Source organism: Micromesistius poutassou, assembly GCF_964030765.1.
Source record: "Micromesistius poutassou genome assembly, chromosome: 11".
NCBI lineage: Eukaryota > Metazoa > Chordata > Actinopteri > Gadiformes > Gadidae > Micromesistius > Micromesistius poutassou.
Window position 1 is genome coordinate 14789861 of NC_140281.1, and position 27417 is coordinate 14817277.

General features: G+C 41.5%; 3 protein-coding genes across 8 annotated transcripts in view; 2 read left to right on the top strand and 1 right to left on the bottom strand.

Moving 5' to 3' along the window:
- Positions 1-1106: 1106 nt before the first annotated feature.
- On the bottom strand, positions 1107-6439 carry LOC311355338 (uncharacterized protein). The gene is made up of 8 exons (XM_084475100.1): positions 6179-6439; positions 5308-5691; positions 4330-4533; positions 3943-4203; positions 3596-3716; positions 3467-3527; positions 1705-1940; positions 1107-1580 (listed from the first exon to the last, which is right to left on the bottom strand). The coding sequence occupies exons 1-8, from the start codon at positions 6309-6311 to the stop codon at positions 1559-1561; spliced, it is 1422 nt and encodes a 473-aa protein (XP_084331226.1). The 5' UTR covers positions 6312-6439; the 3' UTR covers positions 1107-1558.
- An 18106-nt stretch (positions 6440-24545) lies between these two features.
- LOC311355434 (tubulin alpha chain, testis-specific-like) lies at positions 24546-26334 on the top strand (the record flags this gene model as incomplete). The annotated part of the gene is given in 6 exon segments (XM_084475198.1): positions 24546-24563; positions 24905-25086; positions 25088-25409; positions 26047-26082; positions 26084-26258; positions 26261-26334. Coding segments are annotated over 6 exon segments (807 nt in total).
- A 598-nt stretch (positions 26335-26932) lies between these two features.
- The window catches only part of scrib (scribble planar cell polarity protein), a 67689-nt gene continuing 67204 nt past the window's right edge, over positions 26933-27417 (top strand). For all 6 annotated transcript variants that reach the window (XM_084475408.1, XM_084475412.1, XM_084475407.1 and 3 more), the window contains exon 1: positions 26933-27240. The gene's annotated coding sequence lies outside the window, so the exon portion shown is untranslated. The remainder of the gene's footprint in view (positions 27241-27417) is intronic.

Genomic DNA, 27417 nt, shown 5'->3' on the forward strand with positions numbered 1-27417 from the left:
TGCTTTCCATGACCAGTATTGTTCGGGACGGTCATCAAACTGTAGGAGGCCAGAGCTCACAAGTTCTTGGCGCATGAGGTACCTGGCAAGGTCTTGTGCTGGCTGCGGCTTGGGGGAAGGTCCCTTGTTCAGATTGGGGGACGGACGAGGCGGCTGTGGGCAAGGCTTGAAAGGAGACGGTTCGCTTGGCGGTTCCTTCTTTATGTTGCTGATTCTCGGCTTTGGGTCTGTGTGAATAACTGCTCCAGCGTATTGGTGGGGTAGTCTGTGGAAGTCCAGCGGCTCATGTGTTGATGGTTCTCTGCCGAACATTGCTGAGTGCTGTTGGACGTAATCACCTGCACGTTATCACCTGCACGTTCATAGGCAGTGAAAGGCTTACCCGGGACGTATGGCTCATAGCGCTTCTCCCCGCTTTCAATCTCCTCATCCTCGTATGCTGCAGCTGCTGCCTCAGCAGCAGCAGCCATCTTCTGGCTCATGAGAACGTGGGGACTGGCTTCGAGTTCAGCTTTCTGCCTCATCACGCTTGCTTCTTTTTCAGCGAAAGTCACCTGGGCTTGTGCTGCTTTTGACTTGGCACATGCTCTGGCAGCCGCTGACGATATTGCTGATCCACCAGACCTTTAGGATATCTGTGACCGGGAGTCGGGTGTTCTGTAAGCGTCTTGCCTCACGGCCATCTTCTAGTGGCTCTTGAGCTGCCGCGCCCTGTGGCTGTTCGGCGGCTTCCACCTTCGGTTTGTCCCCGTGTAACGACATTCTCCTGGGCTATCTTCTTAGCTTGAGCTTGCTGAGCTCTTGTCTTTTTACTATACTGCCCTCGCAATGAGTTCCAGTCAAAACTAGACAGCTAGTTAACACTTTTTATGAAGAAGTGGAATCCAGTACGCAAGGCTTTCTTTTCTTGTTTCTTTACTGAATGTTATTTTCTTCATAAGTTTGTTTTGTAAAACAGTAACAAATACCGAAATAAAGACGTACATGAGTTTACATGTCTTGCATCATTTCTAACACACGAGAATCATGAAAGCTAGTATTGTTTATCGGATTACATTTTCAACTTAAACTCGGTCAGAATCTTACGGATTTGACGTAATTCTTGTAAATATTAACACAAACTAGTATGAAATCATCCGATATTTACTTACAGACAAATGATTTCCAAAGTTCAAACGTATTTGCGATAGATTGCAGGAGCGATATTACAACGTGGTTTTTCTTTGTAGAGTGAATCAGGAAGGGAACGGAAGTAGGCTTGCAGTTGCTTATACTGACGCCAGTACCACAATTTGACCACAGGGTGGCAGTATTTACCAAACTAGGGTATTTACCAACTAGATGTACACGAACACAAACTGAAAACAATGCATTTCTTATGAAAACTTTGTATTGTTTTGTAACAGTTGAAGACACCCCCAGAGGGTTGGTAGTCTGTCCACCACAGTCTGTAATCATCTGTTGGAGACACTGCACTGCATTTGGTAACTAGGGTTGCTCTAAAATGGTCAGCTTTAGTAGTGGTCCCTATTATTATTATTTTCATTATTTTTTGAGTCTAGCAGCTCCCGTCCCTGTCCCTGAAAAGAACACAGAAGATATTAACTGCATCCCCATGTGAAGCATCTTACATGGATACAAAAATGTCTTTGAAAATAGACCTTGAGGTCTATTTTCTCTCTCGAAATACTAAGAGGTGCTTACTCAGGGGCTGCGTTGGGTCCTTGAAAGTTGATCGCAGAATAAAGGACCTGCTCTTGCTGATCTGATTTGACATGGGAGCCAGCCAACCGGTGAGGCACTTCCTGTTTCTCTGAGCGAGAGATGTGGATGACGGAATAGTGGACTTCATCCTGCTGTTTCATTGGTTGTCCCTGTGCCGCAGGAGCCAAGTGATTGGTCTGAGATGAGACGTTGTCGTACACAGCAACAGGAAGTGACTGACCGGGAGAAAGAATAGAAGAATACATGTAGAATTCATTTTGGACCCAAGGGGAGGTTACCACTGAAACATTCAGGCTGAAAGAATGTTTAAAAGCTTCCTGTCAAAGCCTCTCCTGGCATCAGAACCCCCCTTCTCCCACAACCCCTGATTTTACCCTCAGATTTTCCTGACCTCTCCCATCATGTTGGCAGCAGTCACTGGCTGGAGGGAGCGGAGCACCCATTCTTAAGGGCTGATTATAGTTCCACGTTCATGCAATGACCACGCAGACGCTTGAACCTTTATGGTTCTGCGTCAGGTTTTAGTGAGAGGACTAATCACAGCCCTTGCGGCTGCGTTGCAAGGAGGGTCTGCAAGGACGTAAGGGGTCCATAACCCCCTTGCATTGCATGAACATGGGACCATCTGTGGCCTACTGGTTAAGGGGGGCCGGTTCGAATCTCGACGGTAGGCAAAAATATGGACGGGGGCGAGTAGTTGTGCAGCACTCTCCTACGTCCTCATCCCCGGATGAGGTGCCCTTGAGCAAGGCACCTGAAACCCCCACCTGCTCCGCGGGCGCTGCACTGCGGCTGCCCACTGCTCCTGGTGTGCCGGTGAGCCCCCTGTGTTCACCGGCTCCCGGATGGGTCAAAAGCAGAGAAAGAATTTCCCCCAAAAAGGGACAATAAAGGATAACTTAACTTAACTTAACCATAATCAACCCTTTAGTGTGGACCAACCACAAGAACTTGGAGTAGGGTCACACGTTGTTCTCCTTCTGATCTCCTACGCATGTTCCTGGCCCTGCATTGCCGCTGGTCGGACATCTCCCTGGACTTCGTAACTGGACTACCCCCTACTGAAGCTAACACCACTTACAGTGGTGGACCGATTCTCCAAGATGGTGAACTTCATTCCTCAAACTACCCTCCGCCAAGGAAACGGCAGAGGCCGTCCTGTCCCATGTCTTTCATCGACATGGTTTCCCTAGGGGTAACAGATAGCGGTCCCGGATTTGTGTCCCGTTTCTGGAAGGTGTTCCACTTTCTACTGGGGTCTACGGTCCGTCCCTCCTCCAGGTATCACCCCCAGTCCAACGGCCAGACTGAATGGCTTAACCAGGAGTTGGAGACTGGTCTGCGCTGCCTCGTCTCCCTTAATCCCACCTCCTAGAAGAAGCAGGAGGAGGTTTACGTTCCAGGAGAGAGGTTTTTGGTCTCGGCCAGCAACTTACAACACGACTCCGGCCTCATCCGGGATTTCCACCGCCGTCGTCCTGACCTGTCTGGGACATCAGGTGCCGTTCCTAGGGGGGGGGGGGGGGGGCGGGGTACTGTCATGTCTCACTCTGCTCCCTAGATGCGTCACTCCCTGCCTCTGTGTTCCCAGAGTGTGTGAGTGTTCTCCGTTCCGTTAATTGTTTTCTTATTAACTCTGCTCCTCCTTGTATTTAGTCAGTGTGTTTCCCTCCTTCTGTGCTGCCATTAACTCTGCTCCTCCTTGTATTTAGTCAGTGTGTTTCCCTCCTTCTGTGCTCACCTCTTCTGTGGTATCTGGCCTTCCTCTTTGGTCACATGCTTTTCTGGAAGCCCTCCTTCTTCTGGTGAAGAGAAGACAAGTTAATAACAAGAAGTGAACGCATGTCAAATGATAGAGAGAATATCTCACCTCAACCAGAGGAAGACGAGGAAGAGTATGGTGGCCAGGAAGACCCCAACAGTTCCTACAGATGCTGCTGTTATCACTGATGATGATGAGGATGATGATGATGATGAGGATGATGATCTCGCTGGAAAATATTGATCAGATTTAACGCTTGTAAAATGAATTCATTTCTTTGAATTGACCATAAGAAGGTTATACCATTACCAGAAGAATATAATTTTATGATTAAATATTGTAGTTTCTGCCCCCTAAACTATATCTAAACAACTTGTTACTGCTGTTACTGAAGTTGTATTCAAGTGATTGGGTGCTCTTTGAACAATGAGGATTATTTTTAAAGCAACCATTACCTGTCACATTAACGGACAACCAGGTGGAATTATGATGTCCGATTGCATTATGAGCTTGACAGTAATAATGTCCTCCATGCTCAGATGTCATATTAGTGAGGGTGTAGTTCTGTCCTGATTTCTCCACTGAGTCGTCATGTTCCTTGAACCAGGTGTACTTAGCTGCTGGGTTGGCATCACTGCTGCAGCTCAGAGTCACTGAACTGCCCTCCTCTACTTCACCAGAGGGACTCACGGTCACTAAGGGGGTCTTTGGAGCATCTGTTCAGTTACATTTCATTATTATATAAAAAACCAACAGTTTTAACATTAAATGTACATGTAGTTCTTAACCCTATTGGTCCATAACATCTGGCTTCATGTCAGTGTACTGTGGAGTTGACTTACACACTGAAGGTGAGGGAAAACGTTCAAATCCTTCAACAGCACATGCATAGCTGTCTTCAGAGTTAACAGTGCCCCTGTAGTACCTTCCTGGTCCTGCATTCTCTCCATTCTTGAACCACTTGTAGTTACCACAAATGCTGTGACATTCCAGGTCTACCTTGGTAGGCTTGTCACTGTAAAGAAAGGCCAATTTCACCTGCAGATCTGGGACGGAGAACAAATAATTGTAATTTATACAACAACAACAAAAAAAGAGCTATTATTGTAGCACTATGTCTCTAGGACGCTGAGGAGCAGGGGGGGGGGGGGGGGGGGGGGTATAAACACAGGAGCACAAGGCTGCGGCCTTCCTTTGCACCAAGCCTGAATTGAGTATTTGGTGAACCGATTGTCTGAGCAGCAACAACAAAAGTTAGTGCTATTACTACTATAATTGCATTACATTCAACCATGGCATTTCATGGCATTACCTTAATTTATGATAAATGACATAAAATCTTTTTATATTCAGGCTAAAGCTACTAATTCATATGCCACTGTTTTTCCCATGTTTTATTTGTGCTGCATTATTTTCTTTGGCTAATGTTATTATTGAGGGCTGGGCAAGCATCGTCATTTGGGCCAGGAACGGCATTGTGAGGCAGGCTTATGGTTCTCTGTAGGCTTTGGGCCTTTTTGTGTGCTGTGTTTTAAGTATAATTGTGGTTCTGATTACATATTACTAAAGCATAACCCTACGGCCTCTGGTCCTATTCACCCTGGACTCATCCCTGTTTGGGGTGACTTCAACAAGCCTCTATTAACGTGTTATATGGTAGTTGCTAATAACCTATTAAACACATATTACATGGTAATAACAAGGGGATATGTCATCACTGCAAATTTCCCCACTGTGGGACTAATAAAGGATTATCTTATCTTATCTTATCAACAATTCCCATTCAGGCCACATTAACAAAATATTGTTGTCAAGTTTACCTGTCACAGATAAGATTACTCCATGGTTAATAGTATATCCCAAATCTGGTTGTTTTGTTGATTTCCTGAACGTGTACTCAGCAGAATCACTCAGTCTCACGTCTTTGATTCTCAGGTCACACATTCCATAACACCTGGACCTGGTATGTCTATCATCTTGACAGCTGTATTCAACCCGGCCTTCATAGTCGGTATCACTTCCTATATCAACTGGCAGATTTCTGTCTTCTTTAGTGAACCACAGTCTTTCCAGAACTGTAGCATAGCAGTACTTTTTATGGTAAGGGTATTCATAGGTGAAGCTGAAATGAACTGTTGATCCTCTTAAAGCGCAGACATTACTCAATGTGTAAGTGGCTGTCCAGTTATTATCACCCAGTAGCTCTGTAATAAACAAACATATCATTGAGAAAGAACAAAACATTTAAAGTCAGTAAACTGCATGTTAATGTTAAATTCAGACTATTACATTCAAAGACGTGGAGAACCTACATTAACAGTTATTAATATTGTCAACAACTGTAACCTATAGCCGTTGGATAATGGCTAACAAGTCTGTATTGTAATCACAATTGAAACTAAATTAAACAGGTCAATGTGCCAATTCCCAGATTATTATCTAAATGTAAGAAGTACAAACAATACCTAATTTACATACTGACAGGATTTATTTTTTATTTTTATAAATACAATTTGGATAAAAGGACTTGAATATACAAACTGGTGTTCTTAACTAAACACAGCATTCAGAAGTTGTAATATTTCGTTTCTATCTCTTTGCAACATGGTGGATTGATCCTATATCTTCATTTGGTTGTCATGTGAAACTAACTAAAGTTAAACTAAATGTTCAGAATGTAAATGTACCAACCTGGTATTGTCAGAAGGAAAGCTAGAAATCCTCTCGCTGCTGATTGAAGATTCATAGTTTGCTCCTCTCCCCTCTTCTTAGTGAATTTGCTTGATACACAAATTTTAAGCTCACAAGTTAAAAAGTAAACCATTTATGTTTATAGCTGAGAAAATAATTAAATGGTTTTTTGTTTTTTTTTAAATCTTGCCTCCTTTTCTTCATGTATGATTGTTAAGATTGTTCAGCAATTAAAGTATGATAAAGTAAAAATACATCTCGCTGTCACGGCGGCCACTGGTATAGAACAGAAACTTCCTTTCTCTTCACACCTTATACACACACTGGAGTTAACATTAGCTACTGAGCTCCAGAGGTAATGCAAGAGGGAGAGAAAGCAGAAATACTTTCTGTTCAGTCAAGATTCAATGGACGGTGCAGCTACACTGAATTACATTACTGCCCTACTCTGAACAAAACTCAACCACAGTAGAAACAGAGTACGCCTACATCATGGCATATTATAAAAACAACATTTGAATATTTCCACATGTGTAGTTCAAGATAATAGCTAAAGTCTAGGTTAGTATAGATTAGGTCTTGTTTTCCTCTGTGGGCATGTGTTCATCATTCAGTGTGCATCTGGTTTTCACTTCCCTTTATGGATGGCTGAGGCGAATATGACGATGACATCAAGATGTCACACCCTGTTAACACTATGTTAGAGCTCACAGCCTCTGTTGGTCACTAGTTTGATCCTGCAAACAAGGTGGCTGCAGTGTCAGGCCTGCATTACTAGGACTCTAGTTGTTTAAATATATTAAAATACTACTTCTGTCCAAGTACTGATTGCTTAAAAGTACCTCTAGTTTCAAAGGTTAATCCACCCACAAACGAAACAAACCTCCTCTATTGCAGGAAGATGCTACTCCTGTTGGTTCTGTCTGTAACAGTCACTACAATAGACACAGCTGCAAGACTGCAACAAACCATAGGCCTTGGTCATCTGTTGACATCGCTTCATCTATTTTTTTCTCATAATCTGGAGACCCTAACTGTTAAATAGTGCTAAATGTAATTCAGTTATATTATGTTTCTTCACTAATCCTTACGATATGAAGGTAAAACTTGTAGGCCGGTTGCTGTGCTACACCACACACTTCAGCTAATTAAACATATGAAACGAAATTCACCACAGAAGGCTTGATCAAGGACGGGAACTCCCCCATAGTAAAGTCACTGTTGGTCCGGACTTAGTTCTGCCCGGAACCAATATCTGCGTCCCTGTTCCTCATCGGCATCCTTTGCCCGTCGACGCAGGAGCCGCACAAGAAACCACAGGTGTTAAACTCCCAATCTATTTCGCTATGTAAGTGTGGCGCCTTACCTACAATAACGACAATAAATATGTGCAACATGCATTGAAGTAACTTAATCGTTTTGTCATTCTTATAACCGGTTAAAATGTCCATTGACGTTGTGCAAAACTCGCAAAGTAAAGTGCAGGATGTTTGTGGCGTTAGCCGCTTAGCTATGGCCAGTAGCTGGTGCCTCTTCCTGTTTGGCGCAAGTCCACTCTTTGTGTGTTATCAGTAAGTGTATTGATCTTCTTAATCTTCGGGATTTCACACGGTATCAGTATACATGTCAGACCATCAATGTATGTAGTGCGTGCGTGCATGTAGGTGTAACCAGCTGACCGGGAGGCCAGACGAGTGCCGAGCCGGCACTTCTCCTGTGCGGTCCTCTGGACCGTCACAGCAGGAATATGGCCAACAAGGTTCTGAGTAAAGTCAACTCCAATTTTTTAAATAGGTAAACAATGATCATTTTAGCTAATTCCTTAATTTTAAATAATTTTACATTTGCTAGCACTTCCTTGTTTGAAGGCCTAACAAACCGACTCAAAGGGAGGCTGCAAACAGCACAGAATAAATGAATGCGAGTCATTCTGAACTCGGGCCATAGGTCTCATATAGGTAGGTCAATCCATAAAATATTTAGTAATTTTTTTTGTCGTGTCTTATTACGAAGGTAAAGGATACACACAATATTTGCACTCGTGGCAGCACTTCAGATCTGCGTCCTTATAAATTTAAGACATTGTCTGGGAAGAGCACTTTTGCCTATATAAGGCCAATTCAGTGGAACAAGTTAGATAGGCAAATTAAAGTCATTTCTAGCCTGAACTCGTTATATTCTTATGTATTTTCATGTGTGTGTGTAAGGCACTTTGATACAATAAATAAATCAAATGAAAAAGTGAGTGAGAGAGACTCACCCCACCCAGAGAAGGACGAGGAGGAGTATGGTGGCGAATGAAACAACAGAGGTTGTCAAAGTGACTGCCAGTAGAGATGAGGATGGTACTACAGGATAGAAACATATATGCTTATTAAAGATCTCTGATTAGAGTGATTTTGATTTGTGTCAGGATTATCCCTATAGTAATAATTTGACATGATTCAGTTCATGATTTACATTGTGTGTGTGTGTGTGTTTTAAAGCAACCATTACCTGTCAAATTAACAGACAACCAGGTGGAATTATGACGTCCAATTGCATTATGAGCTTGACAGTAATAATGTCCTCCATGCTCAGATGTCATATTAGTGAGGGTGTAGTTCTGTCCTGATTCCTCCACTGAGTCGTCATGTTCCTTGAACCAGGTGTACTTAGCTGCTGGGTTGGCATCACTGCTGCAGCTCAGAGTCACTGAACTGCCCTCCTCTACTTCACCAGAGGGACTCATGGTCACTGAGGGCGTCTTTGGAGCGTCTGTTAAGTTACATTTCATCACTATATAAAATACCAACAGTTTAAACATAGAAAATGTAGTTATTTACCCTAGCTGTCCATTAAGTGGATATCAAGTCAGTGTACTGTGGACTTGACTTACACACTGAGGGAGAGTGATGTTTGTATCCTTCCACAGCACAATAATAGCTGTCTTCAGAATTAAGGTTGCCCTTATAGGACCGTCCTGATCCTGCATTCTGTCCGTTCTTGAACCAGATGTAAGTAGGGTTATGTAGATCACACATACTTTGACATTCCATGTATAGAATGATAGGATAGTCGGTGTGAAGAAACAATTTCACCTGGAGATCTGGGTCAGACAAACAAATCATTTAAATGACACAACCACAAGATCATTATATTGACAGGACATTGTTGCCAACGTTTACCTGTCACAGATAACATCACTCCAGGGCTACCAGTATATTCCCAATGTGGTTGTTTTTTTCTTATTGTGAGCTTGTACTCAGCAGAATCTGTCTGTCAGGTCTTTGATAATCAGGGGACACCATCCATGATACATGTGTGGTAGGCTTCTTCTTTCCTACTGGACTACTACACAGGAGTGTGTAATAAGGATGTTGGCAAATGATACTTTAAATCATAAAAATAAATTAATAGAAAAAACAAACAAACAAAACAAGACAAACTAACAAAATAAAATAAAAATAAGTAAATAAATATATATTTAAGGTTAGATTCTTCTAATTAGTTCAGTATCATTAAGATACATAGCAAAATACCTGTTTCTTTGTCCCTCCATACCTTGCTCCTGTAAAAAATTGTGTGTCACTTTCTTCATCCAGTTCTTTCTATTTCTGCCTGTGTTGGTCAAATTTCTTACATTTAAATAAAACATGATTTACAACCTCTACAACATTGCACTCAGAGCATACACCATTACTTATTATTGTGGAATTAAGGCCAGTATGCCCCAATCTCAACCTTGTTATTACTACTTCCTCATGTCTGTTTAGCCCCTTTGAGGTGATTATTCTCCCTCCAACACTGCTCTGGTTCCTATGGTAGAATCTGGCTAAGCTCTCTGACTCCCATTCATCTTGCCACCTTGACATAACCTCTGATTTAATTAATGATTTAGCATCATTTTTGCCCAATGGAATGTGAATATCTGCTTGGTCTAATTCCAGTGCTTTTTTAGCTAATTTATCAGCAGTTTCATTGCCATAGATTCCATAGTGGGCTGGAATCCAACAGAACTGAATAACTAATCCAAGGTTTATAATATTTAATAGAAGATGCTTTACCTCTATTAACAAATCTTCACATATTGAATTATCTGTTATACAACTTTGTAGTACTGCCATAGAATCAGTACATATAACTGATCTAAGAGGTTTAGTATCTACAACCCATCTAAGAGCTGTTATTATTGCAGTCATCTCTATTGAGTATACTGATAAAAAGTCAAGACTCACTCTATATCCATATCTTTTTTTCAAATTCTGGAATATATATACCAATACCACATTGCCCTTTGGGATCTTTAGAACCATCTGTAAATATTTTCAGATATCCATAGTATGAAGTATTTAAATAACTTAAACAGGCATTAGTAAAACTTTGCTTGGTGAGATGCAATTGCTCATACCTTAAATTAATTGGAGCTTCCTTAGATTCTACTAATTGGGCGCTTGTAGGAGTTGTAGTAAAAGCACCTAAGGCAATCTTCAACGGCTTATACTGCATTATTTCAATTTTTTTGAGGGATGTCTTACATGCTAAGCTGTACACTATACAACCATAATCAATTGTTGATCTCATCAATGCTTTATATATGTATATATCAATGACTGCCTGTCTGCTCCCCAACTATGCCCTGTAACCATTATAAGATTAGTTACATTTTTACACTTTGATCAATATAATCAATATGATATTTCCATGTGAGTTTGGTATCCAACCATATTCCCAAGTACTTAAAATTTTCACTTCTGACAAGTTGCTGATTATAGAGCATAATTTTGTAAGTTTCAGGGACTTTTTAATATACAACCTGTGATCTTGAAACAGAAAATTTAAAACCCCAATCAACTCCCCACTGTTCAAGTATATGAATGTCCTTTTGAATCTTATCATTTATATATGAAATGTTGCGTCCTCTTCTCCAAATCACAGCATCATCTGCATATAATAGGCCTTCATTATTCTCTCCCAGTTTGTCATATATGTCATTAACCATTATGTTGAACAAGATAGGACTAATAACACTCCCCTGAGGGATACCATTTTCAACAATAAACTCATTAGATACTGCATCACCTACTTTAATCCTGATGGACCGTTGAGAGAGAAAATAAAGTATGTAATTATACATCCTCATCCTCATCGTCATCCGCTTATCCGGGGTCGGGTCGCGGGGGCAGCAGCTCAAGCAGGGGGCCCCAGACTTCCCTTTCCCGGGCCACATTGACTAGCTCTGACGGGGGGATCCCGAGGCATTCCCAGGCCAGTGTTGAGATATAATCTCTCCACCTAGTCCTGGGTCTTCCCCGGGGTCTCCTCCCGACTGGTCGTGCCTGGAACACCTCCCAAGGGAGGCGTCCAGTGGGCATCCTTACCAGATGCCCGAACCACCTCAACTGACTCCTTTCTAAGCAGAGGAGCAGCGGCTCTAATCCGAGTTCCTCCTGGATGACTGAACTTCTCACCCTATCCCTAAGGGAGAAGCCAGCCACCCTCCTGAGAAAACTCATCTCAGCCGCTTGTATCCGTGATCTCGTCCTTTCGGTCATCACCCATCCCTCATGACCATAGGTGAGGATAGGAACGAAGATCGACCGGTAGATCGAGAGCTTTGCCTTGCGGCTCAGCTCTCTTTTCGTCACAACGGTGCGGTAAAGCGAACGCAATACCGCCCCCGCTGCTCCGATTCTCCGGCCAATCTCACGCTCCATCGTACCCTCACTCGCGAACAAGACCCCAAGGTACTAGAACTCCTTCACTTGGGCTAAGGACTCATTTCCTACCCGGAGAAGGCAATCCACCGGTTTCCTGCTAAGAGTCATGGCCTCAGATTTAGTGGTGCTGATCCTCATCCCAGCCGCTTCACACTCGGCTGCCAGCCGATCCAGTGAGTGCTGAAGGTCACAGGCCGATGATGCCATCAGGACCACATCATCTGCAAAGAGCAGTGTTGAGATCCTCAGCTCACCGAACTGCAACCCCTCTCCACCACGACTACGCCTCGATATCCTGTCCATGAATATCACAAATATAATATAATAATAATTATACATTTTCCCATTAATTCCCAATTTTCCTAGTTTAATCAGCACACCTTCTCTCCACATAGTGTCATAGGCTTTCTCAATGTCCAGGAAAACTGCCACCATTACTTCTTTCATTATCAAAGACTTTTCAATTTCATTGCAAACCTTAACCAAAGCATCATTTGTGGATTTGCTTCTCCTAAAACCAGTTTGGTAACCTTTAAGTGGATTAATGTACTCTAAAAATTAGTTCAAACGTGTTACAATAAGTATTTCCATAAATTTTCCAAGATGTGAAGTGAGCGCAATAGGCCTATAGTTTCCTGGGTCACTTGAATCTTTACCTGGTTTAGAAAAAGGAAGGATTGTTGCCCATTTCCACTTGCTTGGTAATTTGCCTTCATTCCATATTTTGTTAAACAAATTAAGAACTTTTTCCAAGATATTATCAGGTAATTTCCTAAACATAGCATAACACAGGTTGTCCATCCCTGGTGCAGAGTATGCAGTATTACTCAATGCTCTTTTAAGTTCTGACATATTAAACTCACAATCCATAGTAGACATGTTTGACTCCTTGGTATTTAATATATTCCTGTGTACTTTCAGTACCTCTTCTTACCTTTTCTTGTAACACTCCTCCAGATGGCTACCCTTATGTATCTCATCAAAAGCTCTACCAAGCATATTGGCTTTCTCAACATCTGATATTGCATGGGTCCCATCTTTGATTAACACAGGAACATGTGGAGGCTTAAATTTACCTATCATCCTCTTAATCATCATCCACACATCATTCAAAGTGGTCTCTCTTCCTATTGTTGAGCAAAACTGTCTCCATGACTCTCTCGTAGTCTCTTTAATATCCTTCCTGGCTAATGCCTTCGTCTTTTGATAGTTGATAAGATTATCCATTGTTAGTGTTCTACGCAGAATCTTAAAAGCTCTATTCCTCTCCTTGATAGCCTCAGTACACTTATCATTCCACCATGGAACATTCACTTGTTTCTTTTTACTCTGACTAACAGGAATACTTTGGCTGGCAGCACACAATATAAAACAACTTATACTGTTATTAATTTCATCAACTGTCTGACCATTATTAGCTGATATATCTTCCCTACTCTCACAGATTTCTACAAATTTCTTCCAATTTGCTTTTTTAAAGACCCATCTTGCGATGTACTTAACTCTGTTCAATTTTAAATTCAATATCTACTTCACATGTAATTGGGAAGTGATCACTACCCATGCTTGTGCTTTGATCTACTTCCCATTCACATCTACTAGCAATTTTCCTATCAACTAAAGTTAAGTCTATACAAGAAGTTTCATTTTTATAAGCATTCATTCTGGTACCATAACCATTATTTAGGCACACCAACATTCTTTCATTCATCATATCTTCAACTGCCTCACCATTAATATCTGTCCGTTTACTACCCCATAAACTATTGTGAGCATTGAAATCCCCACACCAAATTTCTCTGCAGCTTTTCTTACCAATACCTCACTATTTAATGCTTTACATGGATTATAATAATTAATGATAGTAAAGTGACCCCTTCCTTCATTGAATATTTCTGTTATCACACATTCATGCCCTTTGGAATCAACAGACCTATATGGAATTCCTATTTAATAAATGTCATACACCCACTTCCTCTGCCTTTTTCTCTGTCACATCTACTGCCATTATATCCTTTCAATATAAAGTCAAGTTTTGGTATTAACCATGTTTCTTGGATGCATATGACATCAGGTTTCTCTTTCAAATTGTGTGTATATATCTTTTAAATTCTTGACCATTTGAAATTAAACTTCTGGCATTCCACTGAAGGATGAGAAGTACCATAATGCTTTTAACCAAAATCTTGACCATCATATTTACATTTCAGCATATCTTTAATCTTACTAGCTTGTGAGCTAAACCCTAAAAAATAATTTGCAATATTCACAATTGAATTGGCCGTATCATTTCCTTGAGGAAGTTCTGTTCTGAGGAAGTTCACTGCACAAATAAAGGCAAGGAAATAATTTTTCTTGACCAACAACACATCTTCTGACATTTTCTTTTTGAATTCACAGCATTCTAACTGATGAGAACTAGGTCTAGGCCTACTGACCTGTTGGACTTTCATTGCTCCTGTTGTAAAATGTCCAAAACTCTACATACATAAAGCTCACTGAGCCATTCAAACCTATGCATACTCGAAAGAAAATTTAAAATTGTGTTACTTTTTATGTTCAGTAGATTTTCAATACATGCTGAAGAAATTGTGTTACTTTTTGTTATGTTCAGTAGATTTTCAATACTGAAAATTTTTTGTTACTTTTTATGTTCAGTAGATTTTCCATACATGCTGAAAAAATTGTGTTACTTTTTGTTATGTTCAGTAGATTTTCAATACTTACTGAAATTTTTTTGTTTTGTTTTGTTTTTGTTATATTCGGTAAATTTTCAATGCATACTGAAAGGGTATAAATTCTGTGTTATGACAAACAAGTGAATTTAAAAAAAAGGTTTAACCATTTACCTATGCTGCTCAATTTTTTGTAATGTTGAAAGTATATGAATTTAATATTGTTTTATGCCTAGAAGTGTTTTGACAAAGTTTCCATTGATGAATACATATGTGCCTTTATGATTATGCCTTTATGACCATATGACGTACTGATTGTATTGTGTAGTGTTGATTATGTTGATGATTGTTCCATGGTAACCAACCCATGGGTATGTACATATTTTCTCTTTTGCTTTTTACTCTTGTTTTTTTTTTATATGCTGTTGGTAATATTAGTGGTTTGTAGAATGGTCATCTGAGATGACCAAGGAGGGAATTGTGACATTTTTTAATTGTAATATTCCCTAGTGATACATTTTTACTGTAATACTGTCACATAGCCATATCCAGTAGCACCAAGCATAGTTTAGAGTTAATTTCCCCTCACAATCGCCAGAGGGCAGCACTGAACACATTTGACAAAGTTACGAAACATTTACACTAGGGGCAGCAACGGACACACAGAGGAAGTGGGAAAACCATAGATGAAAGGGGGCGGGCTTTTAAAGCCACAGAGCACGCCCACCTTTTACCTTCTTATTTAACTCGGACTCCGCCAGTTTAGACCCAGAATCTCTCAGCAGCGTATCCCTGCATGCTAAGCTCTGAGACGCTCCGCGCGTGTTATTTACCATTCCTCTCCTTTTGTTTCATAGACAATAGACCAATAACCTTAACCAAATAAAGTGAGTTAAAAGCGATCCTGTCTCGGCGGCCTTTCCTGGACCAAAATCCACAACACTGTGATTCACTCTACTTATTGGGCTGCTAGCATTTGTTTCCCAATCCTTCTCTGATGTAGGCCTACAGAATGGGACATTAAGGCTGGCACCTTTCTTCTCAAGTTCAATTTTCTTAGTAGCCTCTGCATAGGATACTTTGTTAATAATTTTAACTTTCTGGACTCTCTTGCCTCTTTGTTCTTTTCACAACCTCCATATGCTGCACTATGATTGCCTCCACAATTACAACATTTTAATACTGCATCTTTGTCACATTTGTCATATTCATGGTCTCCTCCACATTTAGCACATCTAATTTTACCTCTACATTGGCTAGCAACATGACCAAACCATTGGCACTTAAAACATCTTATTGGCGGTGGTATATACTCTCGCACTGAATATGACTATGATATGTATTCCAGTTGAATCCTAGAAGGTAGTTCTTTCTTAAAGCATAGTAGAATAGATCAACTTTGTTTTTTCTTTACCTCTTGTCAGGCACTTAGCTTCAATGACATCATGCTCTTTTAAACTGTCCATGATCTCCTCCATTGTTACTGATGTTGGGATCCCAGATATTACTCCCCTGACCTTAGATGCTGCACCCGGAATGTGTGGCGTTACCTTGAGGTTATTAAGTGTGTTTTGCTTGAGTATTTTGTCTTGTTGTTCCTTGGATGCTGCAAAAATCAGAATCCTCCTGTTCCCCATGAATCGCGCATGATTAATCTTACCTATCTCTTTCTCTATTGCCTTCTGTAATGAACCTACATTTATATTTTATTTCTACATTTTGTTTTATTTTGACATGATTCTGTATGACATGATTCTGTAGCTATGTTTTATTTGTGGTCATAAGGTCACCTAATTTATTGTTGTCAATCATCAGATCAACATGCGTGTTTAGGGTTAGTGATTGGTCCATTCCTGATTACATGCGATACATAGGGACGGTTTTTGACTCTATCCGCGCCCGTGGATGCCTTATCGGTTGGCCACTCTCCTGGACTCTATCCACGCCCGTGGATGCCGGTTCGTTTGGACACTCTTCACTCTCTCCGCTCTCGCGGACGGCTTATTGTTTGGACACGCTTGATCTTTGGATCGTTTGAACACTCTTCACTCTCTCCGCCTTATCTCCGACGCTCCGTGGTCGCGATGGACATTATTGGACTTCATAAGCACATTCTTCTGAATGTGAACCTTTGTGTTTAGGAAAGAGGGAAAAAGTAGCGTAATATCGTGAACTATGAAAACCTTGATGCTGAAGTTTTTCAGATAAATATCATGAAACTCATCCATGACTCTCAGCCTGCCTTTGCTGCCATTTTAACACATAACCCTTAGTGATGTGGATTGGATGCAGATCTGGCCCACCCTTTAGCTCAAACACCAACAGCACTTTCCAAACATCTTCCTGAGGCCTCAAAGACCTGTCTGTTTTGCTCTTTTTCGTCACAACCACTGACTCTAGACTCCCCTTCACTCTCAGATTTTTGCCTTACATTCTTGATGCCAGCAATCGCATCTCAAAACATATTATCTTCACCAACAATACTATCAAGTCCTAAAGTTAGATAAGTTCCATCAGAAGTAGCAGCCATTGTCCAAAATGACATTCACTGTGGGTAGTTTATTTGATTTTACCGTCGGCGTTCAAACTTTCTGCGTCGCGGGCAACACACTCGTCTCCAGATGCAGACTCCGTGTGGTAGGCCGATGCCTGAAGGCAAAGGAAATGTTGGGAGTGTGGCATGGAGTGAGTCATTGATGCGGGCCTCTTTAAAAACACAGGTGTGGATGCCTTAATCATTATGGCTGCCATTAATGGTGGTGTTGGAGAGACACAAGACTTGGTTGTTGCTCTGCACGTTGGGCATAAAGCTGGTGCTAGGTTCGTTAAGATCCTAAGAGTGGAAAGTGGCCTCTGTGGTTTATTCAGGCTGACTCAATTAAATGCAAGGTTATTTCACAGAGGACTGTAGTAGGACTACTTCCTGCTTTTACGAGACAAACTCGTCGGTCGTCACAGACAACCTGTTGGCTGCTGCTTTGCTATCGCGTGATTGGCCGCGTCCGTCACGCTGCTTCCCCGGCCGCTTGCTAGCTGCTGCTGTTACTACATCTAGCTTGCTTCCCTTCTCGCGTTACGCTGTGCCGTGTGCTTCGGCATTGGCATCTTGCATTAGGCTACTAGACTCACTTGTTCTGGCTCGTGTGTATGCTTGTGGTGTGTCGGTGGTGGCGTGAGTGTGCTTGTACAGAATGGTTGTGAGTGATTTGAATGGTGGTTGCTTGTCTGATGTTCTAACCAGGTCATTCATTGGAGTAATGTGTTTCTTTATTCATTCTTAGTTTAATTTGTGTTATTTTTGTATTCATTTCATCCGGGGGGGTTAACCCAGTACTCATTGGGCAAAGTTACATCTAGGGGCTGTACAGGGTTGCTGCCTATAGGGCTTTTCTTGGTGTGATTTTTGTTTGGGTTTGTTGTTTTTAATCTTTGTTCATATTGATTTGATTTGTGGTGATTTACAAGTGTGGCAGACTTGGAGTTGATTGTTTCATAGTTGGATTATTATTTGTAGTTTTCATTCTGTTCGCTCACAAAGCCTAGGCCTGGGCCACTGCTACACTGTCCAAACTGCTGTCACTATAACAGTGTTTGTTCTGGGGATAATCCCTCATTTTTAACTTTTCTACTTTTTTTTTACTGCAATGAATTGCATTTAAATAAATGAACATTTGAGGAATCCTGAATCTGTCACATTCATTTGGTTGAGTGGCCTGTCTGGGCAAACTTGGAATAACCTTGTTTGGGGTGGACTCTCGTAGTGGTAACACATAGACATAGACTCAGTAGAGGCCGTCCTGCCTCACATGGAACTGGATAATATGGTTCTACAGTGGTAGTTAACACAATCTGCATAATCAGTATCTATTCGCAGATCAAATGGCTGATTTGCTTCCGGTCTTGTGCTATTGGGAGACTCTTCAAAATCAAAGAAGCCATCAATTTCAAAGTTATTCCAAAGTCCTTCAAACCATGTAGCACTGTAAAAAAAAACTTAACATCTCATTGTGAATCAACAAAACCTTTGAAGACAATCACTGCATTTTAATGTTGAATTCAGTCTAATGCATTTAAAGAGCTGGATGCAGTATGCAAAAGGAATACATTAACCCCTGAATATTGTGTATAAGAATTGTACCTGATAGACAGATAATGGCCAACAAATTTGTATTGTCATCCCAAATTAAACTGTAGTTAAACAGTTAAATTGGACAATTCCCAGAATCATTATTAGAATGGGGTACAAATGAGACCTAACCACTTATGGATTGGTATTCTTTTCACATTTAAAAAACCCAACTCAAATGTATAAACTGGTGTTAACTAAACAAAGAACACTGAAATTGGATTATCAAGTGTTTATCTCTTTGCAACGTGTTGGCTTCACTTGGTTTCTTCATTTGGTTGTCATGTAAAACAGTTCAACTATTTGTTCAGAATGTAAATTTACCAACCTGGTATTGACAGAAGGAAAGCTAAAAATCCTCTTGCTGCTGATCTAAGATTCATAGTTTGTTTCTCTCACTCTGTTGCTCGAGAGATATATTTAAACACCTGCAGACAAGAAATTTGATCAAAAGTATACACAATGAGAAATACATAGTCCTGTAAAATCCCTATCAATGGTCATATAGCAGAGCTAACCACATAGCATTTTCTGTTGATCATATTCATTCTTAGTTAATTTGCTTAATACATGAATTTATGGCTCACAAGTTAATATTTAAAACAGTTTTTTGCTTTAAAAACCATAAAATGTATATTTCGATTTTGTGTATTTCCATCACATTCATTTTTCCTACTGTTCTTGATATACACATGTACAGTTTGTTAGACAATTAAAGTAAGGTCAAATACAAAAATCTTACTGTTGTAGAGACAGCTGGACTGAAATAGTCAAAGGAAAAGACTCACTTCCTCACACCTTAAGTATGCACCACATTAGCTACTGAGCTTCAGAGGCAAATGCAAGAGAAAGACAAAGCAGAAATACTTTTGTTCAGACCGATTCAATAGATGGTGCTGACACTGAATTCATACCTGCTCTGCTCTGACCATAACTCCAACCACAGTCCAAGCAGAATAGACCTACATCATGATAAACTATACAAACAACACTTGGATATTTCCACTAGAGCCAGATAACCTCAATCTAAAGTCTCAGTCCAACCCTAACCCAAACAAGGATGTGGAGAAGATGTCAGGTGAAGTCTAGTGGTCCCAGAGTGCATCTGGTTCTCACTTCACCATCAGTTTGCCTCACGTTCAAGTATTTTATCAAGCATTTTCAGTTTGTCATGTAGGTTGGATGAAGAAGTGGTTGAGTGTGTGTTTAAGGGTGTTGATGTGCTTCTCAACCATATAGCACTCGACCTGTTTTATCATCCTCAATTTCAAGCTAAACCATTCAGCATTGACACCCATGCATCTAAGAGGCTTTCAAAAATGCTATAGCTACATAACAGTCACTAGAAACTGCAATACTGCAACACACCATAGGCCTCCGCCTAGTGGCCAGCATTTCCATGGTCAACTATTTTCATCTCATTACACAGGATGTGATGTCATAGGTTGGACTTGTTCTTCAACCTGTGGTCATCAGCAGGTTGAATACTATGTTGATGGTTCTTCTTGTTTGCAGAGCCTATCGGTTAAATAGTGTTAAATGTAATAATTTCTATCATGTTTCTTCACTAATCCTTACGATATGAATGTAAAAAGAGAAGTAGGCATTTGAAGCTGTTTCTGGATCATGTCTTGTAGGCCAGTGGCTACATTTCAAAGAAGGTGTCTGATCTGTTGTTGAAGGTAAAGTGTTGGCCTACTGCACAATATAGACTACATTTCTGATACATGGTTGTTATGTATGGAATGCTATTTAAGTCGATATTAAATTAATAAATACATTCAAAAGTAAATATGCCTATAAAATAAATATATATAGCATGGAAATAAATAAATATACCAATGAAATAATTCCTGAAATAAATTAATGAGGAAATAAATAAATCAAAATATCATTCAGTAGTTTAATAAATTCATGAATAGGTTTTATATAAAAACTTTTTTTTTTCCAAAATGACTACTTTTAATTAATATCCGGGGACTTTTATTTCCTATTTTAAGTCGGCTCGGTTTGTCGTTTTATTTTGTTTAGTGTTTGTTCTCCCTCTGTCCACTAGATGTCCCTAGATCATCTTCACAGATCCGGCCATTTCCATCTGTAGTCAATTCATTCCCCTCACCTGAGCTTCCTGTCAATCATCCCACCTGCCACCATTAGTATCTCCCATTATATACCAATTCACTTAACTTGTTTTCTTGTTTGTTCCTTGTTTTTGTCATGTCCCTTGCTTCCCAAATTGTTAGAAATGTGTTTTCCTATCAGGCCTGAGTTGTCCATTTATTAATTCAATTTATTTAACTTTTTTTCAATTTATCCTATCCCCTGCTTAGTGCTTGTTCCTGCTGCCCTGCCAGCCCCCGACCGTGACATGCAGGACACAGGACATGCAGGTGATATTGACACCCTTACAGTCGGGAGAGCTTTATTCAACCCGTCTCGATATTGTTTAGTTCGCGTAGTGTATGGAATTTAGAGAGCTTTAAGAGAAGGCGCAGATAATCATGTGAACAGTGGCGGCTGGTCAATAGAGGGCGCTAGGGCACCGCCCCTCTGTGAAATATTCACTCGAATATAGGCCTATCTGCCAACTTTGAATAAAATATTATACATACGAAATAAATCAACAAAAATACATAGCGTTTATCCTCGTTTAATTATGTGATAGACCGTACTTGCAACTGCCAGCAACCATTTAAATGCGTCTGAACGTCTTGGGCTACGCTAGTTATTGGTCATTCGAAATAAAGCCATCCTTCAGGTCAGGGGCGCCGGCCAAGTTGAAGTCAACGTAAACTCGCAAACTTTTTGCTGTCTATCAAGCAGAGACGGCTTTTCATTGGCGCAAAACAAAAAAAAATCGCCATCGGGGCGCATCAGTGTGTGCCCCTGGCCAATGGTATGGCTTTTCTTCTTTTTTTTTTATCACCACACGATTGGACAATTCAGCGAATCAATCAAATAGGCTACCTCCCTCAGCAACACTCGCGCAACACAACTACAGCAGAGAAGAGATGGATCGCTAACTAGGAGGGAGTTGTAAAAGCACTTTCCACCCATTTCAGTGGAGGAATTGGACTCCCCAAGCAATGTTATACTTAAAATGAGCAAGTAAGTTCCATATGAATTTAGTCTTTCGGCCTGTAGCATATAAACAATATAAAGCAACTGTCCCATATTTCTAACTGCATTTGAAATAGCCATTGAGACACAAAAATGGACGTTATAGGACAGTGATCATGATTTGCTTCAATATCATAATAACAACAATGGGTACTTCTTTCGCCTGCGACCTCCTGTTTTATTTTTTGAAAGACGTTAGAAATTTGTGAAATATGGTGAGTTGCATTACTATATGGTAGTTGTACTAATTTGCGTCTAACACCCGGTTGTGGGCCGGACACATTTTAACGGACATTCAGGTACAATGTCCTTTAAATTTGTCCGGCCGCCTGAGGTTTTGACCGCTGGTTCAGCTCTACCGGTTTGGATAGGACTGGATTCATCACGGATTAACACAACTTTTATCTTTTTAATGTAGGCCTAGTGTATGCTGATTTTATGTTATTCGTATTGTAGTGTCTCGTCGAGTGTATATAACCCTTTTCAGCTATCCCCTAATGAACGGGAATTACTGGCATGGTAATTACAATAAAAGCACACATCCTTTTTAGTATGAAAAATGTTTCTTTGTATTACCCGTTAAACATCAATTAAATAATTGTTTCCAACAACACACGTAAACCAATTCACAAATTGAATCACATTCCATCAAGAAAAATAATGTATAAAGCAAACAGTCCTATGCTGGCACAAACTAGATTTATCCCCACGTTGCAGGCCTGTGTCGTCGCTTGAGTACGTGGAGGCCAAAAACAGAACGGCTGCTTCACTCACATGAGCAAACGAAACAACAGGGTACCTTTTACCTCACTTGGAGGATAGCTATGTGGGTGTGCATGTGGAAGCGAGTGGAGAGTCACGGTCCACGTGTCGACTGGTCCATGCTGGCGTCTTCCCTTTACCTCCGTATTGTCCAAACGACCGGCAAGATCTAGCCAGGCTAGCGCCGCCTACTGGTTCCGGCAAATTTAATTTGCCTCAACCATATAGTCAGGGAACTAGCAATGCGTTTCGGTTTGCTCCGTCCGCCAGAGCGGACGGACCAATCAGCGAGCAGATGTGGCGATGACGGGCGATGACGGGCGATGACGTCGAACTGAAGCGCCCAAACTGAAATACCGGTGTAGTTCCCAAGCTGCGGTAAACAGTTGACGAGATGGATGCCGGCTTCCGGCGCATAGCATACGTCACCGCCAAGCAGCAGCGATTAGTCGAAGCAAACGGAAGCAACCGCCTCCCGGAAGCAAACGAATCTCTACGGCTCGTGTTCAGACGCTATATGAAATGTAATGAAGTAAGCGGCTGATGCATCAGGCTAGGCAAGATCCTCATTTCAGCACGTATCTCACTTCGCAGCACTCAGCCTTCGCCGCGTCCACATCTGGATGCAGGTTCAGCATCTCCCGCAAAACTCAGAAGAACGTCCACAATATCTAGCGTTTCTGAACCTCAACATAAATACACGATCACTGATCTGGGCCCCGTTTCCCGAAAGCATCGTTAGCCTAACGACGTCGTTAACACCGTCGTACGATCATCGCAGAATTTTCGGACCGTTTCCCGAAAGCATCGTTAGGTAACGACGTCGTTAAAACCCTCGTAGCTAACGACGCCTACAGGGGTACTCGTTAAGCACTAGGATGCATCGTTACTATAGCCTCAGTGGAGTCACCAGCTGGACATTCCGTGTATTGGATGTGTTTTATTAAAACACGTCATCTAATACCACTGAATGTCCAGCTGGCGCTATTTCGCAATACCCCCAAAACAGTGGTTCCCGCATATATATTATTCGTAGACTACTGTTAGATTTAAACAGCAAAGACAGACATGTTAGAAGTCAACACAAATTGCAGCAATTTAAAATTCCAAAAATCCATGCGCAGTCGAAATGTAGGCGATCAAACGCCACGTCACAAGGCAACCCTATCACAAGGCATATAATAAAATCAAATGATTCCGTTGCTCGTGTTGGAGGTCGCTTGCGAGCGGCACTTGCTGTCTGATTTTAATTCAACCATCGTGGTTAAAATGTCCTCATATTGATCAATGACAGAAGACATACTGTAGGGCCTACATGAATCATGCTGAGACCAGCGGGTGTCGGAGAATTTCTGCATTTCTTCTGAGTTTCGGGAAACGCTCCCCTAAAATTAACGATGCATCGTGAGATCCATCGTACGATGGATCGTACGAGCATGGATCCATCGTTATCGGGAAACGGGGCCCTGGTATAGTTATCTATCCGACAACCGGAACAGTATACCTCTAGTCCTATATTCTAGACAGAGTATTCACATGTATCTATAGTAATGATTAGCGAGCTCAGACTAGCCGTCCACACTCTTCCTTCACACCACTTCTTCCTTCCGCTAACTTCCCAGCTTCCAACCCTCCGGTTCAAAGGTCACATTAAGATATCAACCAACAACGTACATACTCAAATGAAAATAAAATAAAGGCCATAGGAAAATAAAACATTCTGCATAATGCATTCAAAAACATTTTAAACATTTATTAGCACCTTTTAACTTAAAAATAAAAAAATAAAAATAAAGGAAAATATAGCACAGGGCTACACATGTACCATACCTTGGTTAGTTAAGTGTGACTAGTGCACATAGTTATAAAATATGCAAGTGTTAATAGTTTGTGCCTCTAATTAGTTTAACCAAACCTGCACCTTTCTGATCTGATATGTTTTTTTATTTCCAGGCAAGTTTGCACATAGGAGTTCGCAAAATGTGATGGTTTGGTGTGGTGTGGTAAAGGAACAGATCACATCAGCATTCAACTGTACAAAGATATTTATATTTATCTATTTGTATCAATCTGTGTATTTGCGGTTCCCAGATGAGGTCCGCACGGGGACTTACCGCCAAGCTGTTCCACCCAGAGCAGCTGCTCACTGCCTATTTTCTTTCCCTTTTTTTTTTTTACAAAACAAAATGATCTACAGTGACCGACATTTTATTTAACATGCATTTATTATTCCTCCGGGATGAGGACACAAGGAAGTTCTGTTTCCGTTTGCGCTCTCGTTAGAGCTTTGCTGTGTTCTTAACATGGGGAATGTGTTTTGAACTGTTCTACCTTTGGTGTCCAGGTGTCCACGGCAATAGTGGAGCCCTACAACTCTATGACCACCCACACCACACTGGAGCACTCAGACTGTGCCTTCGTGGTGGACAACGAAGCCATCTATGACATCTGCCACCGCAACCTGGACATCGAGCGCCCCACCTACACCAACCTCAACCGCCTGATGGGCCAGATCGTCTCCTCCATCCGGTGCCCTCAACGTGGACCTGACGGAGTCCCAGACCAACCTGGTGCCCTACCCCCGAATCCACTTCCCGCTGGTCACCTACGCCCCAGTCATCTCTGCTGAGCAGGACTACCACGAGCAGCTCTCCGTGGCGGAGATCACCAACGCCTGCTTCGAGCCGGCCAACCAGATGGTGAAGTGCGACCCTCGCAACGGCAAGTACATGGCCTGCTGCATGCTGTACCGCGGAGATATGGTGCCAAAGGACGTGAACCAGGCCATCGCCACCATCAAGACCAAGAGAACCATTCAGTTTGTCGACTGGTGCCCCAATGGCTTCAAGGTACCGTACACTCATTCGAACCAACATTTTTCGCTACGGGTCTAACGGTTTGATGCGCGTTTCATTTCGGTACTGTACTTTTTTTTTACTCAAGTTTTTATTGATTATCACACACTCTGACACTCTGACACTGTGAGTGTCTTGACTTGTCCTGATGTTTTGTGTTGAGGACCACAATGGAAATAAGTCCTGGACTTGATTGTGTTTTTATCCTCAATTGTATTTAATGTATTTTCATTTGTGTTAGGCATTTGTTTGATACAATTTAATAAATCAAATCAAAATCGAATTGTTTAATAAAAACTGCTGTACCGAACCGTGACTTAAAAACCGAGGTACGTACTGTATCGTGACTTTTGTGTATTGTTACACCCCTACTGTTTATGATTGTTCCATTTAGTAATTTAGGTAACTCTTTTATCCAAAGGGACTTGTAGTGAATTCAGATTCATGTCCAGGTAGGGGTTAGGGGAATCTTGCTATCCACATATTGGCCACAACACTACCATGCCCCTTCAAAAAAAGATTAGAAGATGGAGAAAACGGCATTGTGCATTACTCGAGCTGGTGTCTGATGAAATGAGTCCCTGACTGTATGGTTACGTGATGATCTCCGCTCCTATTTGCTCTCCATCAGGTTGGGATCAACTACCAGCCCCCTAAAGCGGTGCCGGGGGGGGGACCTGGCCAAGGTGCAGAGGGCCGTGTGCATGCTGAGCAACACCACAGCCATCGCTGAGGCCTGGGCACGACTCGACCACAAGTTTGACATGATGTATGCAAAACAGGAGTTTGTTCACTGGTACGTGGGGGAGGGGATGGAGGAGGGGGAGTTCTCTGAGGCCCATGAGCACTGGAGAAGGACTACGAGGAGGTGGGGTTGGACTCTACTGAGGGAGATGAAGAGGAAGGAGACGAGTATTAAAACACTCGCCCACTGAAGGTCGTCTCTGTTCTCCTTGGGCCTGTTGTTCCTATCCCAACACTAGCAATACAATGAGTTCATAGCTTTGGGAGTTATACTTGACTGTTATTTAAACTGTTATTTACTAGACTGTTATTTGTTAAGTCCACTATGTTTGTTTTGGTAAAATAAAGGATATTGCAGAAATGCAACTACATTTCTAACTTGTGGTTAAACCGAAATGGAGCAGGGACACGTGTTTAACAGTGCTCAAGTAAATTGTTTAAAAAGTTGGTAGGAGTCCAGATTTCCACAACAGCATATGAAACGTGACTGAACTTGAAAATAACTTTGAAAGTAGACTTTAACATTTCATTTCATTTCATTTACAAAATGGTGCAAATAAGTTGGCCCAGTTAAGAAAAGAGAAAGAAAGAGAAATATATAAACAACGTATATATACAATATACAATATGTATATGGATTAATAAAAGTCCCATATCCGAACTCCGCAAGAAGGCGCTAAAAGCTAGCTGGCTTTCTAGCCCCAGCAGGGGGACTGAAGCTGCGCTGCTACTCGTCGAGCTTAGCCCAGCCCCCCACACGCCTAGCCGGCCTGCTCCAGAGGGGAGGGAAGCGCTGCAGTCGCTGGAGCACCGCTTATATCTTCCTCATATAATTGAATTAAGTATTGGTCGGGGTCACTTTCTTTCGTGACGTGCGTACGTATGTAGTCCCTGGCAGGGGCTCGATGGTGTTTTCAGTGTTTGCCCGTTGAATAAGCTTAACGTCCGCTGGTTACAAGGCGTAAACGAAGTGTATTGCTAAGCTAATGTTGCTATCGTGAACTAGCTCGCTAATAACAGCCGGTGAGGACGTCTTCATCCCCGGGTCAACCCAGCCATTCGCTCCGTGGGACATTATGCGGTAGTTATTCGTTATAAGCATAATTAAGCATAGTATTTCAACTGTTTACTGTAGAGCTACTGTAGAGATGCCAGAGCTTCATAGATAGTCGCATGGCTGTTTGTCAGTGTTTTCAGCTAGCCACGACAGGGACGTTGGCTTGGATGATTATATGGGTAGCACAGGCTAGCATCAGCC